A 19,886-nucleotide genomic window follows, 5' to 3' on the forward strand; every position below is an offset into this window, starting at 1 on the left:
CTAAATGTTCAGAAGTTTAAAAATTCTTTTTTGTTTTAAAAAGTAAGAATTCTTTAAAAAAAAAAGGTCTAAAATGAAATATCTCTAAAATCAATATGTATTTCCCTGCCAGATTAAATAGTTCATGGGGTATAACTCAACCTTTTCTTAGTGACTATGGCCGTCATTGTGATTAACAAATAGTAAACAGTAGCCTGAGCCTCTGATGACCTGGGCCCTTTGACATCAGGAGGACTTATTAGCATCTACTAAGTACCAGGGACAATACCAGGCACCTTCAAGTATGGTTCCTTAATTAATTGTCAAGGCCTACAATTTTGCTTTGCCTTTTTGTTTTTGCATTCGGTTTCTATTTCTCGAAGCTTCCTTCGTCTTCTCCAATACCACAGAGCAGTAATCCATCACTTCTTGCTCTCAGTCTGCTGTTCACCAGGAAAGCGCCCCGCTTCTAGTTGACTACTGTTGATTAGCGGTCGGGGAGATATGTGTAACTAGACTTGTTGGTTTTATTACTAAAACGTCTTCTCCTTTTGCTGTAGCCTCCCTAGGGTCATTGCCAGAGGGACAGGAGTGCTTGGAAGGGGAAGCATTTGGGGCTTCCTCTGACTGTCACATTTTGCTTTGAGACAGAGGTCCCTCGCCATCCTTCCTTTTGGTTTTCCTGGCCTCTGCAGAGCTGGAGCCACTCCTAACAGTCCGGTGACACTGATCTCCTTCAATTAGATTGCTCAGCAAATGCTGTGTGTCGGTCATGCCTGAGGGCGGCTGGTGGCTTGGGGGAAGTCACGTGGTTAAGCTGCAAGTGACCTGCCGTGGACCCTTCGTGTCTGTCAAGGGAATTAAATATTTTTGTGGTTTGGGAACACTTGGCTTTGACCTGTTGAAGTTTATTTTGAAACCAAGGCAACATACAAGGCTGAAAGCAACTGGAGCCTCCATGCTCAATTTCCCTTTAAAGCATCAGGTTCTTACAGGGTAAGCGATAAAGAAAATATTTAAAAAGTCATCTTCAGAGTCAGTAAACATGCATAGACATAAATGGCTCTAGATTTGGAATTATACAGGTTTCTAGGTGTATGACCTAAGGCTCACTTAAAAAAAAGAAAAAGCATTGGTAAGGTCATTGATTTTTGTCATGAGCTAGAACTCTTGGCTGCATTGATCCCTGGTTTCTGGACCTATGTTGAACCTTACCTCTTGGCTGCCTGGCCTGACTTTCTCTGAGTGCAAACTGGTGTTCATGCTGGGGGCGCTTCTTCTAGTTCCTTGGTGGTCAGCTGGGCCAAGGTCCTCGGTCCTGATTATACACAGCTCGACCTGGAAAAGTCTGTCCTGGTCACTGCTGGGAGGCTCTGGAACTAGAGTCGGGGGCGGGACACCCCTCTCTGCAGGCACCAGGCTTGGCTGAGGCAGGGATTTGCCTTAAAAATTTCTTCCTCTCCTTCAGCTTCTAACAAAGCCCTTTACATTCCCGTAGGTGTAGACTCAAGAAAAACCTAGGACATGAAGTCAGGTGACCAAGATTCTAAACCTAGTTGTGAGCCTTCCTAGTTAGTCCTGGGCTGTTTCCTTTAGCTGGATCTCTGTTTTCTCATGGGTTATGATTTCTCTATGAGGGATTTTTGGTTGCAAGCAAGAGAAACTACCTCTGGCTGATTTAAGTAAAAAGAGTGTGTATTAGAAGGCTATAAAGTGGGTTACAGATGCCAAAGAGTGCTTGGAAGAAAGGGGCCGGGGCTGGGGCAGCTTTATGGATGCAAGTCGCAGGAGCCCACGGCTCCTCGTCTGTGTGTCCTGGAAGGAAGCTTCTGTCTACTGTGTTTTCCATCTTGAGGTTCTGTGCTCAGAATTCAGGGTCTGAGGGAAAGGAACTGCGTCCCACACCACTGCCCGGTGCAGGAGAGGAAAGGAAGTGAGGCTCCTGACCAGCAGAAAGGGGAGAGTGTCCAACAACCAAATGGCCACTGCAAACGTCCCAAACTGCAAACCGCACAAGGGTTTTGACACGACACACTTTGTCAGATTTTGTCCATGTTCCTCGTGAACTGGAAGGGCATGGATTTTTTTTCTCTCTTATAATTAGATTAAGCATTTGTTAGAGGCATTCATTGGTTTCATCCTACTAACATCTATTAAATGCCTATTAGACAATTCTTCTTTCTTGTTTTGAAATTAGGAAAGACCATATGATACAGAGGAGAGAGTTCTAAGCAAGAGTTAGGAGACTTGGGCTTAAGTTCTGACTCTTCCACTGGCCTGTGTCCCCATCTGTAAGACTGGGGTGAAAATACTCGCTCTGTCTGTGCCACAGGCTTGTTGTGAGGATTAAATGAAATCAAAGGACCTAGTGTAGTTAACCTCTTTGGAGAGCTGTAAAGTGTCAGATATTTATATTCCTGTGCATAAGCTTGGTGCTTAGCACTAGAGAAGAACCACCTGCTTTTATACATCTATAGATATGCATTTGTTTGTTTGCTAGTGTGTTTTCATTTTAAAATCTAGAAAAGATTTAAGAGGCATGCACATTTCTTAAGCTTGCTTGCAATCTCCCTGAGGCTTCAGGATAATTCCCTCATAGTCTAAAGAATGTCACTAAGCAGTTTATAACTGAGTGCCAGAGACGTGGTACAGACAGCAGGCTCCACAGGTGTTCGGGGGTGAGAAATGCCACTTGTGGCTGTGGTTGGCCTTCAGAGGAGGTGGTGGGTAGTCCCATCACCTGATGCCTTCGTACCTGTGTCAGAATTGTAAACTCTAGATTAGTGTTGTCTAATGGAAACATAATGTGAATCACATGTCATTTCAGATTTTTCTAGTAGCCACATTTAAAAAAGTTTTTTTTAAAAAGGTGCAATTAGTTTTATTAATATATTTTTATTTTACTCATTCTATCTAAAAATGGTAGCATATTTAAATAGATAAAAAAGATATATATGGTGTGTGTGTGTGTGTGTGTGTGTATAAACAATGGAATACTAAGCCATAAAAAAGGACATTTTGCCATTTGCAGCAACATAGATGGATTTGGAGGGCATTGTTCTAAGTGAAATAAGTCAGAGAGAGAAAGGCAAATACTATATGATATCTCTTATATGTGGAATTTAAAAAATACAACAAACTAAGAAAGTAGCAGGCTCATAGATACACAGAACAAACTAGTGGTTCCAGTGGGGAGAGGGAAGTGGGGAGAGGCAATATAGGGGTAGGGGGGTAAGAGGTATGAACTATTAAATATAAAATAAGCTACAAGGACATATTGTACAACATGGGGAATATAGCCAACATTTTATAATAACTATAAATGGAGTATGACCTTTAAAAATTGTGAATCGCTATATTTTACCCCTGTAACTTATATATTGTACATCAACTATACTTCAATTAAAAATAAAATAAAATAGTATCATTTCAACGTGTAATTGATATAAAAAGATAAGAAGATATTTACTTTTTTTTGATACTGTTTTTGAAATCTGGTGTGTATTTTACCCTCACAACACATCTCAATTCTGACTAGCCGCAGTTCAAGGTTTCTGTACACACAGGGCTGCCAGGTGAGACAGCACAGCCCTAGATGGAACAGGAAGAACAGGTAACAGGAGAGGGAGAGAAGGAATAGACATGGGAATTTAGTGACCATCTGCTATGGACCAGGCAGGGTCAGGGCTGGTGTGAGGTGTTCGATGAACAAAAAAACCAAAATGTTTTTGTATAAAATTTTGATATTCTGTTCATCATGAATTTTTTGCATTAATTTTGATTTCTTAAAAATTGCATTAAAATATTACTTATTTTAATTACTCAGTGTTTAGGCATCTCTTACATTTTACACCCAAGGCAAATGCCTCACTTCCCTCACCCTAGTCCCAGCCCTAGCTCCAGGCACTTCCTGCCAGTTTTGCTAATACCTCATTAGGGGCACTGAACCAGGTTGAACTGGATATCAAAAACAGGAGTGAGTGTTCACAGCAGCACTGTTGACAATAGCCAAGACATGGAAGCAACCTAAATGTCCATCAACAGATGACTGGACAAAGAAGTTGTGGTATATATAACACAATTCTACTCAGCCATAAAAAAGAATGAAATAATGCCATTTGCAGCAACATGGATGGACTTAGAGATGATCATATAAGTCAAACAGAGAAAGACAAATATCATATGATATTACTTACATGTGGAACCTAAAAAATATACAATTGGACTTACCTGCAAAACAGAAAGAGACTCACAGACATAGAAAACAAACTTATGATTACCAAAGGGGACAGAGAGGGGGGAGGGACAAATTAGGAGTTTGGGATTAGCAGATACAAACTACTATAGGTCAAATAGATAAACAACAAGGTCCTACTGTATAGCACAGGGAACTATATTTCAGTATCCTATAATAAACCATAATGCAAAAGAATATGAAAAAGAATATATATATGTAAAACTGAATCACTTTGCTGTATGCCAGAAACTAACACAACATTGTAAACCAACTATCCTCCAATAAAAGATTAAAAGAAAAAAGAGTGAACTCCTCTAATTTACTACTAGGTCTTGGGCATTCATTTTGTTAAATGAATTTTCAACTGAATTCACATTTGAAAAAAAAAAAAGACATTGGTAAACACACTGAATTCAAACTGAATCTATGAACTGAAACATTTGAAAATATTTCAGGACCAAACCGTAGCCCAAGAGAGAATTCATTTGTTTTGATTCCCTGGTCAAGGTGACTCTTGACCATTGCATTTCCCAAATTATGGGGGAAAGAATGCAAACAACAGTGTTTGTTTTTTTTTTCAATTGAAGTAGAGTCAGTTTACAATGCTGTGTCAATTTCTGGTGTACAGCATAATGTTTCAATCATACATACCTGTGTTTTTAAATGAGACATACATACTATATTCATTTTCATCATATGTTACTACAGATATTGTATGTTGTTCCCTGTGCTATACAATGTAAACTTCTTTATCTCTTTTATATATAGTAGTCAGTTGCTGCAAATTTTGAACTTCCAATTTTACAAACGACAGTTTTTTGACTCTAAGGGCTTATTTCCTTCCTGCATTATGGCTTAAATCTCCAGGATTTAAGGGGTTAGTATCTGCAGTCTCTCTGCATAAGGGTTATATTGGGAGTGTTATACTGAAAATAACTTTGATGCTAAAAAAGGAAAAGTATTACTTAGTAAAATGGTGCCTATTTTCAAAAAAAAAAAAATCCTTTTCTTTTAGGGAACTCAGGAACAAAGCAGATATTCAATTTGGAGATAATGGAACAACAATATCTGCTGTTAGCAACAAGGCCTATGTTTTTGAACGAGCCAAGTCTGTTGGAGACCCTAAAATTGACTTACTTAGAACATTAAATATTCCTGCATTGGTAAGTAGGCACGTTAAGTCTCATTATTAGAAGAAAGGAAAAAGATAAGGCCATTATAGTTTTACTTTTAGACACTATTAAGTTATATAAAAATATATATTAAAATTATATATGTATTATTTCCCCTCCCCTTCTTTAAAGTTCATCTTTAACTTTTCTTGAAGTCTTTCAATGTGGTCTTTTCAGATGATGACAAAACACAAATTTTAGAGTTTTTTTCACAGTTTCTTCCTATGTGTTCAGGATTAGCACTTGAGCAAATAATTTTGTCTCTAGGATTTTGGAGGGTGGCTGATAATTTAAAAAATATTTGCCCCTTGTTTTGATTCAGAAACACTAGCAATGGAGTTTATCTCCCACTTCTTAATTTAGCTTTCTATCTTGGGTTTTTTTTAATTCTCAAACTACATATTGAATTTCTTCCTCCTTTCCAAATAGCAGAGACTGACTGGGCTGTTGATTACAGCCTAGCATGATTTCACTGAACTCTGTTTATAATGGCATTTCCAGCTAATAAAAATACACGAGACCCAGAAAACTTCTACTCATCTGCACCAGTCCCCTCTGAGGCCACCACTCTAACTCCTAGGTGACCACTACATATGCAGCAGGGCACTTACAGTGGACCCAAGACCTAGAAAATATTAGATCCCAGATCTGGCCCTGCCCAGCTGCCTAGTGGAGCAGTTTCTGAGGGCCCAGCCTCTGGCCCTGATCAGGGGGAAGATTCCGCCACCTTGTGGCGAAAGATGCCAAGGTATTTGCAATAGTTTTTCCCTTCAGCAGTGTCAGGAAAACGAGTTGCAAGTGAGGATGCTAAGGTCACGCTTACAAAATGTAATACTGAGAAAGAACAATATCTGAAGAGTCTTATTTTTCACACACAGCTAGAAACGAGCTCACTGGCTGATTTTTCAGCTATTTGATCTCAGTATTTGCATTTAAGTTTGCATCCCCCCTTTGCTGAAGAGGCAGTGGGAGAGTGGGGTGGGGTCGCTGCTGTCTGAATTTGCCTGTGCTCCACAGACGGCCATGGAATGGGCCCGGCTCCCGCTCCTCCGCGAGGTCATCGAAGCCTTGTTGAAGGCCTATCAGCAGAAGCTCTTTGTGACGCGCACGGTCCATGAATTGCTCTGGGGCTACAAAGATGAGATCTTATCCCTCATCAACGTTTTCAAACCTGATATCTCTCCCTATTTTGGCCTGTTCTATGGGGTAAGTTGATTTTTCTTTTCAGAGATTCTTTGTTCAGCTGAGGTGGGGGAGAACCCCAAGCCAGATTTTAGTTTCACTTTGAGTTTCTTCTAGGAAAAGACCAAAATTGCCTGGAATTCTAGACGTCTGGTAGAGTACGTGAAAAATAAGAAAGTATTTCAGTAGGGGGGAAAACCTTCTCCCACAATTTCAACATGCTACCAGCACTGACTTTGATTGAGTGTAGCTATGAAAAAATACAAACTGGCTGTGTCATTACTCGGGTGCAGTGTTTCAAAGTATCATAAATTTCAGTGGTCAATGCCAGGTCTTATTTTGATGACTATGGATCAGCCAGGCAGAGGCAAATAAGAAACTAAACAGGGATGTGGTAGTCTATTATGGATGGGAGCTAAGTGTTAGATTTGAGACATCTCATACTGAAAGAAGCTGGATAATTTGAAACTCTGTGCATCGCTCATGTATGATTTCTTATAAGTGGAATTTTGTATCATTCCTGCCTGATTTTATTTACTTTGGTTTGAAACCAAAAATATCAGCATTCAGGTAATTATTCAAAATATATGTTATTGCTGCCTGAATATCAGATGAATTAAAAGTAATTAAAAAAAACTATACCCCCCCACAAAAAAAAACTTGAGTAAAATGAATAATTGGTAGTTCGGTAAATGACAAACTTAAACTCAGAAAGTGAGGATAGATTCGGGGCAGGATATGGAATTGTGATGTGTTTCCTCATCTTTATATTTGTTGTTATTCTCTGGCTCTAACTACTCAAGAATCTTACCCTCACCACATAAGCTCTTAGCATTTCAGTTCCTAAATGGCAAATGGTGATAATACTGCCCCTGTACCTTCAAGAATATACAAAACTTAGAAACCATCAAATAAAATGGTAAACAACTTTTAATATTATCTTCACAAGAGGTGCAAAGACTTAGCATCAGAGGGCCTAGATTTGTGTTCTGACTTTTTCATTTAATAGCTATGTGACTTTTCTAACCTCACTTTCATTTGTCACTTGAGACTTAAAATATCCACACTTCAAACGTTGTTTTGACCGGCTGAGAGAGTCCACAAATGTACTTTGCAAACTATAAATTGTAACACACATTCCAGGAACCATTATTCGTTTTCCCCTCCATAAATTGCTCAAAAAATGACCCTGAATTAATGTGAATAACTGGTATGTGTTTCCATTTTGTAGTCCAATAAACTCTCTGTAGTGTTGTTGGCAAAAGGCAAAGGTGTTTTTGGTTTGGTTTTTCATCTGCTCTGGCCAAATCCTATCTATAGCCCGCAGCCCAGAAGTTCACACTTATCCTGTCATTCACTCAAACTGGGACAGGCTGTGGGGTTTTGCGCCTTCACTGGCATCACCTGCTCTGCACCTGCCTGAGCCGTGCCTCCAATCTTTCCTTAATCCTAGTGGCATTCTGCCACATTCCCCTCTGATTCCGTGTGTGCCTGTTCCACCTGCTCCACTGCACGTTGTGATGAAAAAAGAAAACCTTAGTTAATGCCATCAAACACTTTCCTTCAAAGACTTTAATGATGAAACAGCCAAACAATTAATGGGGCGGGACAGGATGTGAGAGTGACTAGGATGAGGTAATACAGACAGTGTGTTGTCACAGAGCTCCCGGGAAAAAGGGACCTGGTTGAGTATCAGATGCTGCTATTTGCTTGTTGGAAAGTCAGTCGGCATTTCTGTACCTGTTGATTTCAGGGGCCCTCTATTCTACTTGGCATAAGAGAGTTCAAGCACCTCCCAGTGAGTGTGGTTCTCGGATGTATATAGTTACAGTGGCTGAGAAGTATCTTTGAGGGGTCAGCCAGTGCAGCCCGTCCTGCTGGGAGAATGGATTATGCTTGTCTTATGCTACTGGTGTGACTGTTGTAGTCTTATTCTCAGGACACTTCTCAACCTCTTGCAGTAATATATTCCTTATTTCCAACCCATGTCCCTACTGCAAGAACACGAAACCTATTTATTCCTACTTGTCTGCAAATAACAAAAGTTTCACATTCAGAGTCTGACATTTGGGCTGGTAACAGCTGAGGAGACCTCTTTTTGAGTTACTCTGAAGTATTTAAATACCTACCACTTAGCTTAACCCACATCTGAGTTAAGCAGAGGACTTCAAGAAGCAACACACATGCTTTCCTGCACTTAAAGAGAAGTCCTCTCTCGTGTCTTAAAGTCACGTAAAATTTCCTGTATGGAAAACACAACGTGACCCTTACGTATGTGGACCACGTTTGATATATTGATATAGTTGGTGAAATAATGTGAAGTGACAAAAAAAAAGAACCCAAGTAGGCAAAAAAATTGAAAAGAGAATTCAGAGTATATGAATGTTTTTTAAGGCAAGTGGCTGAATGAAAAAACGAGTGCCACCTCAATGAGTACAGAAAAGCAAAAAGAGATAAGAAGCCCTTTTTTTTGTTGATCCGATAAGCAGTGTTTAATGAAAGGCATTTGAGGAATGTAAGCTAATTCATCTTGCTTCTTGCATTGGATGACCTTGAGCATATGATAATATGTATCAAAAGTTTAAAAAATGTTCATGTTCTTTTATCTGGTAATTTCACTTTTAGTGGTCTATTTAGAAATTAAAAGTACAGGAAGGATTTTTAGTCGTAAAGATATTTATTCATTATTTATAGTAGGAAAAATTTCAAAAGTAAATATTCAATAATAAGAAAATGGTTAAGTAAGTTATTTCCACATAATATTACAGACTCATTAAATTAGGCCTACAAAGAACTTTTGTTAACACTGGAAATATGTTACACACATAAGTAAAGAAACTATATATATGTGTATGTGTATATATGTATATACACAATTGTATATGTGTATAAAAATTGTGTATAGCATATACTATATATTATATTATATATATCTTAGTTCTGTAAACAAATTTTTTATAGAAAAATGACTAAAAGGAAACAGACCAAACTACTAAAAAAAAAAAAAGTATTTTGCTTCTTGAAGTCTTCCACTTAACTCAGATGTGAGCTAGGCCAAGTGGTTAAGCATTTAAATGTTTCAGAGTAACCCATGCTATTTCCTCAAAATCAAAGCTCCTTCCTCAGGTAAAGAATTTGTAAGAATATGGATTGTCTATCTGAGCCCTTAAGAAGTGTAACTTCGAAAGAATATACAAGAAGAAAAACCTTTAATTGGAAATGTGATTGTATTAATACTGCTTTCTTCTGGTGCAGCTACTCATGTATACTTGGGTTCCTGGCCCTAGGTTTATGTTTTTAAATCTTTTTATTGAAATATAATTAACTTAACATTAAAAGTCACCATTTAAAGGTTTACAATTCAGTGGTTTTTAGTATATTCGCAAGGTTATGCAACCACCACTGCTATCTAATTCCAGGACATTTTCATCACCTCTCCCTCCCCAAAAACTACAACCTATTAGCAATCACTTCCATTCCCCCCTCCCACCAGCTCCTGGTAACCACTAATCTACTTTCTGTCTCTGTGGATTTGCCTATTCTGGACAACCACATAAATGGAATGGATTTTACATGAACTTGTACAATATATGACTTTTGTGCCTGCCTTCTTTCACTTGGCATACTGATCACAAGATTCATCCATGTCATAGCATGTGTCAGCACTTAATTCCTTTTCATGGCTTAGTAATATTCCATTGTATGGATATACACTTTGTTTATCCATTGTTCAGTTGATGAATATTTGGGTTGTCTCTACTTTTTGGCTATTGTGAATAATGCTGCTATGAACATTTGTGCACAAGTTTTTGTATGAACATTGGATACATACCTTGGAGTGGAATTCTCTTGGGTATATACATAGGGGTGGAATTTTGGAGTCATATGGCAATGCTATGTTTAACTTTTTGAGAAACTGCCAAACTATTTTCCACAGCAGCTGCAACATTTTACATTCCTACCAGCAAAGTAAGAAGGCTCCGGTTTCCCCATATCTTCATCAGTGCTGGTTATTTTCCTGTTTTTTAATTGCCATCCTCGTAGGTATAAAGTTGTATCTCATTGTGAGTTTTACTTGTATTGTTTGTTTTATGAGGGAGAGGTAGTTAGGTTTATTCCTTGACTTTTGCTTGGAGAAAGTACTGGGGATTGAACCCAGGACCTCTTGGGTGCTGAGCATGCGCTCTACCACTGAGCTATACCCTTCGCCCTCCTTGTGGTTTTGATTTGCGTTTTCTAATGACTAATAGTGTTGAGCATCTTTTCATGTACTTACTGGCTGTTTGTATATGTACTTGTATATTTTCTTTGGAGAAAAGTCTCTTCAGATCCTTTGTCCATTATTTAATGGGACTTATAGTTTTTAAAACCATAAAGTAATAATATGGTTAATATAGGATTTAGCAAAATAGTCGCTCTGTTCTCTATTTCTGGCTCAATTGCATGTAGCCATTAGGCCCAATCAGGACAGTTTCATAAAGATTAAATGTGTTAGTTACTGTATCAGTTAGGGTTCTCTAGAAAAGCAGAATCCATGGAGATCTGTGTATCTATATCAAGAGATTCGTATTAAGAAACTGGCTTATGTGATTGTGGGGCTGGCAGGTGGCAAGTCTGAAACCCATAGGACAAGTTGGCTGGAAACACAGGCAAGATTTCTATGTTACAGTCTTGAGGAGAGTTCCTTTTCTCCAGGGAACCTCAGGTTTTGCTTTTAAAGCCTTCAGCTGATTGAATGAGCCCACATTTTCCATAGTAATCTTCGCTTAAAGTAAGCTGATCACATCTACAAAATACAGCAACATCTAGAATATTGTTTAACCAGACAACTGGGTACCATAAGCCTAGGCAAGTTAATACACGTAACTGTCATAGTTACTTTAATGACCGTATTCACTTATTTTTAGAAAAATGGGACTAATGATGGAGACTATGTCTTTCTAACCGGAGAGGACAATTACCTTAATTTTTCCAAGATTGTGGAATGGAATGGGAAAACGTAAGTCTAATGATTTATTGGTGTAATTATTTTTTTAATTTTTATTTAAACTGAATATCCACTTCTGCATTATTTCAGAAAAATTTTAGCACCGTCATTTTTTGGATAAAAAAATCGATAAACTAAAAAATATCTATAAACATGTAAAATACTGTAACATATAATATGTAGAATTATTTTATAAATCAGGGTTGGGGCAAGGTACTCCATGAGTTAAATATGAATGATCTGTAGATTTAGCTTATCCAGTTGTGACTTACAAGCCAGTGGGGAATTTCACTCTTCCACTTAGTCGTCATTGAGTGACGCGCAGCTGCAGCACAAATCCTTCTCCAATCATTCCTTGTTTTGGGGGGAAGAAAGAGGCTCTCTTTTTAATTTAATTTAGTGATTCTGCATTGTTCATGTATTTTTCTTTTAAGATGAAATACATTTGAGTTCAGTATTATAGCATTTCAAAATATTTTATTTTAATATTTATGACTTACAAACTACTTCCAAAAAGGGACTGAGGCAGTTTGCAATAAAGCCACACATAAAGCAAAATGATTTTTTTTTAAGTCATAGAAATTAAAAATCTTTGAGAGAAAAGGAAGCTGATTCTTCAGGGACTATGGTAAGAGGAATTCTATTCTTGAACATTAAATTTACTTCGAAGCTTCCCAGAATACAGGCAAAAAACTAGTATGGAGTATTATTTCATAACTTTTCTGTGAAGCTAAAATTGTTTTTAAATGAAAAGTTTATTTAAATTTTTCTTTGGAGAGGGAACTACATGACTGGGTACTGGGCTGGGAGGGAAATTTACTTGTAAACAGGATATAGCTGGATTTTGTTTTAAACCTAATTTGTTATTTTCTTTCCAGTCTTTTAATGGGAGAGTTTAATCCTTTTATATACGTATTGTAATTACTGATACATTTATGATATAATAATGTATTACTTGATATATTTAGACTTATTTCTACGTTCTTTTTCACCCTTAGCTGGTTTATGTCTATTCTACCCTTAGTTTACATTTAATAGTATTTTCCTAACAGAATCGAAAGCTATCTATTATCTCCCTTTTTTAAACAAGACAATATCTTTACCCATTTCTTAACACACACACACATCCTCTGTGTTATTCTTGTCTGCCACTTGTTCCACCTTCTTAGGAAGCCAAATATAAGTACAAAGTTCATTATTTTTATAGTAAATATTTATTATTATTTTGCCTTCTCACATCTTCCCCTTGGGTTTAGTTTTCTTCTTGCTGAAGATCCTTAGTACGTTGATTCTCAAATAGAGGCAGTTTTGCCCCCCCCACCCCCCTAGAGGACATTTGGTGATGTCTGGACACATCTTTGGTTGTCACAACTGGAGGGGGCTACTGGCATCTACTGGATGGAGACTTGGGATGCTGCTAACTGTCCTGTAGTGTACAGCCCCCCACAAAGAATTATCAGGCTCGAAGTGTTAACAGGTTGAGGAGCCTTGCATTACTAGTTCCTTCAGGAAGGATCTGTGGGTAGTGAACTGTCTTAGATTTTGCATATTTAAAAATATCTATTTCACTCTCAGTTTGTAACAATTTTAGTTAGGTACAGTCTAGAGTTTATCCCTATATTGAGTTTTTCTTTCAGAAATTATTTTTATTCCCAAGATTTCTTTTTCATTCTTTAGATCTCTCTACTCTTACTTCATTCTTTCTTTTTTATTTTTTTTGAGAATTTACCATTCTTTTCTAAGGATGGTGTTCTTTCATTTGTCTCTTTGAGGATACTAAACAACATATTTATTTAAAGTATTAGCCAGATTGTTCAGTTATTTTAATTTCTTTTAAAGTGAATTCATCTCCTCATTGTTGATTTTGTTGCCTGTCTCTTAGCACAAGTTTCTTTCATTTAAAAGACAAATGTTGATTAGCAGAATTATTGCAGTCGGGAAGTCTGTCTGTTATCTATCCATCCATCCATCCTCTCACCTTGCCCTGGGCAGCACTTTTGCAGTTGCCCCCATGTAGCCCACCCAGGAGCCCCCCAAACAGGACACATGGTGGGCCTCTACCTCATAATTACGCAGAGGTCATCACAGACCTAGCCAAAGAGTCAGCAGGCGGCTTGACTCGGATTCAGGTTGTGAGGCTGTGTGTGGGGCTTCCTGCCCGCCAGTGACTCGGCTTTGCTTTCTTTGCCTCTCTTAGTGAGCAGAGGATCCCTGGCCCCAGACCCTGATTTCAGGCCTGCAGCTCATTAACCTAGGAACTGGCCTTGCAGATCTGTCTCCTGGCTTCCAGACCTGCAGCCTGGTGGACCAGCAGCTTTAGCCCTACTCACCACGTGGCTTTTATCACCTTTCATTGTCTAGGGAGATTTTGTTTGAGTGTAGACCTTTTAAATGTTATCTCTCTTGTGTTTTATCAACCACTGCTGTATGTTTTCACTTGGAAGAGACCCTCAGTACATGAACTTAGAGTGCCACCTTGACCAGAAGTTGGAAGAATTACTATTTATTACCCATCCTTTCCTGTCTTTTGCATTTTGTACCATTATTCAAGGAATTAATTTTTAAAAACCCACTATCTCAACTGTGCTTTTAGTGTGTATAAAGTCGATTCAATATTAAGCTTTCTTGTGGCCCAAGAGAAGTCCTCTGCTAATTTTGTAATAGAGAGCTGTTTATGGGGGAGTTAATGCTGTCATGAGTATTATCTATCTGAACATATCTGTTTAGAGCTTGTCTGTCAACAAGGCTATTGTGAATGCCAAATTAGATCACTGCTTTAAGTAAATGGATATTCCTAAACCTCTATGTAAGATACTCTTATTTTTGAGGAAGGAAAGAGATTTTTGGCTGTTGCCTCTGTCAGAATTGATTTGGGGTCAGGGGCCTGCTTTTCCCCTCTTGATCCCATCCCCAACCAATATCACCCCATGTGTCCGCATGTGAGTAAGATTCTGTGGATAGCCAGCGCCCAGTTAAGTCTTGAAAAGTCCCGACCATTATAAAAAGCCTGAAATCCAGTGTGATCATCTAGACCCTTTCTTGTGCTCCCAACAACAGGTCACTTGACTGGTGGACAGCTGACGAATGCAATATGATCAATGGAACTGATGGAGATTCTTTTCACCCATTAATCACCAAAGACGAAGTCCTTTATGTCTTCCCATCTGACTTTTGCAGGTAAGAACTTGAAAAATTAGTTCTTTGACTGCAGGACCACTAAAGCTGCGAGGAATGCGTGTAGCTGTACTTATTTGATAAGGATGTGTATGCATAATCGGTGATCAGTGATCTTGGCTCATTGAGAGACAGCACAGTGTAGTGTGGTGGTTCACTCCAGAGCCAGGCTGCGTTGGTTTGAATACCAGCTTCACCACTTACAGCTGTGTGACCTTGGGAGAGTTATTTAACCACTCTGTGCCTCACTTTCCTCATTTGTAAAATAAAGATAGAAATAGTTGCCTACCTTGGAAATTGTTTTAAAGATAAATGAGTTACTTTAGTAACATACTTAACCCAGAGCTTGTCACATGGTAAATATTAAATGCTGGCTCTTAGTTATTATAATATGCTCTGTCAAGCATGAAATTTGATCTGGTCTGCTTCCAGTCAACAGGTAATCACTACATAAGAGATAAAGAAATCACACCGTTGTCCACATTTCAGAGTTGATAAGTCTGCTGAGCTCTGACCTTCCCACTGATGATATATCTTGTGCCTGCCCTGCATCTCTCCCTCTCTCCTGCCTGCTCCTTCTCTGCAGACGAGTGTCATTCAGTCCCTTCTGTGGGAAGAAGGGTCCTGCCCTGCACCTTGATGCCCAACTCCCCGTCACCACTGCGCCTTCTCCCGCCCTTCAGCCTCAGACTGCTCCAATGAGGGGCTGACTCACGCAGCCTCCCTTTCCTCTCCTGCTCGCTCCTGCAAGGCTGTTTGTGAAACTTCTCCTCAGTCAGAAGTAACTTCATTGCCTTTGACGCTGTAGAGTCAGCATTCTCAAGAACGGCTGTTCTTCTGGACTTTCATATCTCACACAATTGCAACACCGCCCAGTCAGCCTTGCCAGAGTCATTGGCAACACCATAAACCTCGCTCCTCTCTTGCATTAAGTCAGCCACCAAGTGGTATCATCCTCCTCAGAAATAGCACTTTTTAAAAAAGATTAAATTACTGGGGATCCAACCCAGGACCTCATGCATGCTAAGCACACACTCTGCCACTGGGCTCTACCCTCCCCCCAGAAACAGCCCTTCTTTCACTGCCCTCTGCATCCCTGCTCTTTGTGCCGCGGTGCAGCTGCTCTGCTCAGTCAGTATTTGTGGCAGGACTGAAGGCAGAGGAAATTTGCTTGAGTGCAGTGAATGAGACAAGGACACCTAGGAGGGCAAGAGGGGACTTACTGAAAATTTGACACAGAGGAGACTCATTCTTACCCCGGTATCACCACTTCTGAAGAGCCGCTTGGCAATGCTTAGTAAAGCCAAAGGTGTGCAAACCCCATGATTCCACACTTCCCTCCTACCTAGGTTCCCTGGCCTGAAGAACTTTGTGTATATATGAAGGAGACTTATACAGAAATGGTCATTGCAACGTTGATTGTGGTTTGGAAAAACTGGAAGTGTCCTTGGAAACAATCAGTAAACAATCTACAATAGGAATGGAAAAGAGTTTTATTTAAGCCCAACTGAGGGTTATAGCCTGGGAGACACAGATTCAGTAAGCACTCGAATTGTGTTTTGCTGGACTGCAAGATGAGGTAAGCTTCTAAAAGCAAAAAACCTCAAAGTTACAGTTAGTTATATGAGTTTTTTTATCAAAAATTATAATTGGAGCCGGCGAGAAGTAAGGGTGCTTGTTAAGCCAGGATTGGTTGGCATCTGAAATTGTTGCATAGTTACAAGGGGCGACCTTGAGACCATGCGGCTGCAGCTGGCAGCTGCCAGCAGATACTGTTTTGAGAACAGCTGGTGGTGTCCTTGAGTCTGATACAGTTCGGGAAGTTTAAGTTCTCAGTGATACAGGGACATGTCTAAAACCACATCCACAGTGGCCACCTGGCTCCGTCCTAAATGGCTGAACCACAGTTGCTCCATTTTGATTGTTAAAGGCGTTCTTTTCTTTAATGGTTAAAGCAGATGTACGATACATGTTTGATAGGCCAAAAGACAGGCCATTCTAGTTAGCATAAAGTTTAACTTAAATCAATACATAAGCCGTAATGACTTCCCCATTTCGCAATATATGAAAATTTCTTACATCAGAAGCAATATAAGTACCTGAAAGAAGGAGAATATAAATGACGGTGTATGCATATGCTAAAATATCATATAGGAAATAAAATGTAAGAACCAGAGCCATGCACATTAATATAATAAATCTTAAAAATATAATGTTGAATGAAAGATTAAATTATAGAAAGAGAATGTTGTATACTGTTTATATAACATTTAAAAATAGCAAATAGTGCCACATGTTGTTTATGACCATGCACATAGGTAATGCTATAAAGGCCTGCGTGGAATTGATAAACCCAAATTCAGGACAGCAGTTACCTCTAGGGACCAGAGAAGGACTAGATTCAGGAGTGCTGCACAGAGAGCTTCAGTTGTATCCATAAATACATGTTTTATTTATCTGAGTGGTATTTGTTATAAAAGATATTACATTTTCTCTGTTTTCCTGTTTGCCTAAGAATTTTCATTGAAAAATGCTGTAGTGGTGGTATGTGCAGTGAAAGGCAACTCCCGTGTAAGTCACAACGCAGCAAGAGACAGGTCCCACCTCTGGTTCAGAGATGGAAAAGTGAGGCCCCCAAAGCAACTCCCCTCAGCCTTCAGATGCCTTCAGAGGCAGGGCTGGGGGGTCAGTTAAGACAGCGATGTGAACGTGCTTGGCGGTCACTCAGGTGCTGTGCAGGTGTAAGGGTGGTTAGTAGGATACTTGACACTGTCTGAAACTGTGACCACTGAAGGCAGAATGATGTTGGACTCCATTGAAATAAGTGACTTGGGCAGATATGGAAACTATTTTTATTTAGTGGAAATGGGTATCAAAGTATATCTTCTAGTCAAGCATCTGTCTACTGTGGCACTTTTCCAGGCCTTCAGAACCTGCCAGGCCACACCATTCTCTGCCTCTTCTGCTTCTGCTTTGCCTCACCCCTGGCTTCCCTTCCTTTGCCTCTGCTTTATCCACACTGGCATGTGTCCCTGCTGGTCTAGACCACTCATTTCTTTCTGCGTGAGTCTCCATTCAAACTGACATCTTGATTTTCGATCACACATTATGTTTTTTCTTGGCCTTGTTGGGGTGTCAGCATAGTTACTGCCTCTTAAACATCTTTCATTACAGTCCGTCTCTTACTTTATTGGACACTGAGGGGATTGAGCTTCTCTCAGGCTTTTTTTTTTGCCTCTTCATTTTCTATTCATCCTGTAAGCTCTTAGCCGTGTTATACCCAAGAACGGTTGGCTACCTTTACTGATTCCGGCAGATCACACCGACTAGTACCCACATTGGCTTTTTGTTCTTACTTCCTAACAGGTCAGTTCATATAATTTTCAGTGACTATGAGCGCGTACAGGGACTTCCTGCCTTGCGGTATAAGGTGCCTGCAGAAATATTAGCCAATACCTCAGACAATGCTGGCTTCTGTATCCCTAAAGGAAACTGCCTGGGCTCAGGAGTTTTGAATGTCAGCGTCTGCAAGAATGGTAAGAACTCGGAGAGGGCACATGGGCAGGAGTGGCTGGATGCGGGATTGGTGCTAGTCAACAAAGAATGTTGTCAGCCCAACAGAAACAGCCACTCTGACCTCTCAAGCATAATGTTTTGTAACATGGCTATAGCATGGTTTAAAAAAAAAAAGCATTGGCTTTTTTGTAATGACTTATTGCTAGAATGCCATGTGCTTTTTCTGGGCAGTGTTTTAGGAGTCTTCATAGTAATAATAGTTCACGTTTACTAGCACTTACTAGTGGCAGTCACTGTGTTCAGTGCTTTACATGTTTACATATAGGTAATACACGTAAAGCATTAACTGATTTCATGTCAAAACGGCTAAGAGAGAAAGCGGAGAACTCGGTAATAGGGAAGTACATATCTTGGTAATGATTCTCAGTGATTTCGAAGCAGAGTTAGTTTTAGACTCTGCCCACAAAGTTCCTGGTGCTTCTTAATGTTGGAGCTACTCGGATCCTTTCTGGGCATGAGGCAGAATGAGCAGGGTACAGCTGACGAAGGCGTTTTCTTTATCACGAGGGCTAGTTTTTGCAATCATCTGTCACACGATTATTGACACTAGCCTTGCCAGATAGACAGCCAATGGCCTCTTTTTATAATTGTGGAAACCAGTGCTCAGAGAAAGAACAGGATTTTTATAAAATCCTCATCTTCAAGCAAATTCCTGCTAGAACTTAGGGTCTTCTCATATTCGTACTGTGATTTTTCTTAGGCTACAATTCTTCTCAAGAGAAACTATGTAACCTCTTTCACCTGATTAAAGTTGTACTTTTTGCTTGAATAATGTACTAACTTTTGCCCCCTTCTCCATTTGGTTTGAAAATCTTTTGAGATAAGCCTCCCTGTCTTCCCAAGGGAGGTCCTGCATAAGAATTATCTGTAGAATCATTAATAACATCTGTCCCAAGGCCCACATACTAGGGCCTCAGAATCTGTATTTTTAATGAGCTTCAATTCATTCTCGTGAAGGTGGTGCCTATGCGATTGGGAACCACTGTGCTGGGGAGCACACACCCCTGCCCTGGAGATGAGCCCAGAGGAGGATAGGAACAGGTATCTGCTTCTCCCTCTCCTGCAGGCTCACTGGGCCTGAAACAGCGCCTGCCTGCTCAGCCCCGGTGCCTGTGGCTCAATGCACAAATATAGACGTATTTTTCTTATTGTTTTATTAACAGTCTGTTTTCTCAAGAAGTTGCTGGCAGAATCAACAGTAGGCGTCCACTCTGCAATAGTCATATCTCTTGCTATAACCCTTTTCCTCTTGCCTCTTACATATTCCCAGATGTGGACTAAAAGGTTACCCTCCAGGATTGTCCCCAAGTGTTTTGCATTCCCAGGGGAACATTTTGGCTAGTGTGATGAGTGAGCAGTCTGGAGTCAGGTGGATCTGGATTTGAATATTATTCTATTTGTTAGCAAATTGGCCAAGTTGAAGAAGGAGGGTTCCAGACAGCAGTTTTCTCATCTGTAAAATGGGGATGCTTATAACTTCCTTGGAAGGTTGAGTGGAGGTTAGAGATAAAATGTATGAAAGATACTCAGGGCAGTGTCTGGCCCTTATTAAGTCCTCAACAGATCTTTAAAAATACAT

At 39.6% G+C, this 19,886-nt stretch overlaps 1 protein-coding gene across 1 annotated transcript in view; it reads left to right on the top strand.

The window, feature by feature from the left end:
• Positions 1–19,886, top strand: part of SCARB2 (scavenger receptor class B member 2) — a 67,245-nt gene that overhangs the window by 36,305 nt on the left and 11,054 nt on the right. Inside the window, exons 3-7 of the mRNA XM_006195592.3 lie at positions 5,232–5,379; positions 6,406–6,594; positions 11,478–11,569; positions 14,615–14,734; positions 18,098–18,267. Coding sequence (XP_006195654.2) covers positions 5,232–5,379; positions 6,406–6,594; positions 11,478–11,569; positions 14,615–14,734; positions 18,098–18,267 — 719 coding nt within the window. The remainder of the gene's footprint in view (positions 1–5,231; positions 5,380–6,405; positions 6,595–11,477; positions 11,570–14,614; positions 14,735–18,097; positions 18,268–19,886) is intronic.

Source organism: Camelus ferus, chromosome 2, assembly GCF_009834535.1.
Source record: "Camelus ferus isolate YT-003-E chromosome 2, BCGSAC_Cfer_1.0, whole genome shotgun sequence".
Classification (NCBI taxonomy): domain Eukaryota; kingdom Metazoa; phylum Chordata; class Mammalia; order Artiodactyla; family Camelidae; genus Camelus; species Camelus ferus.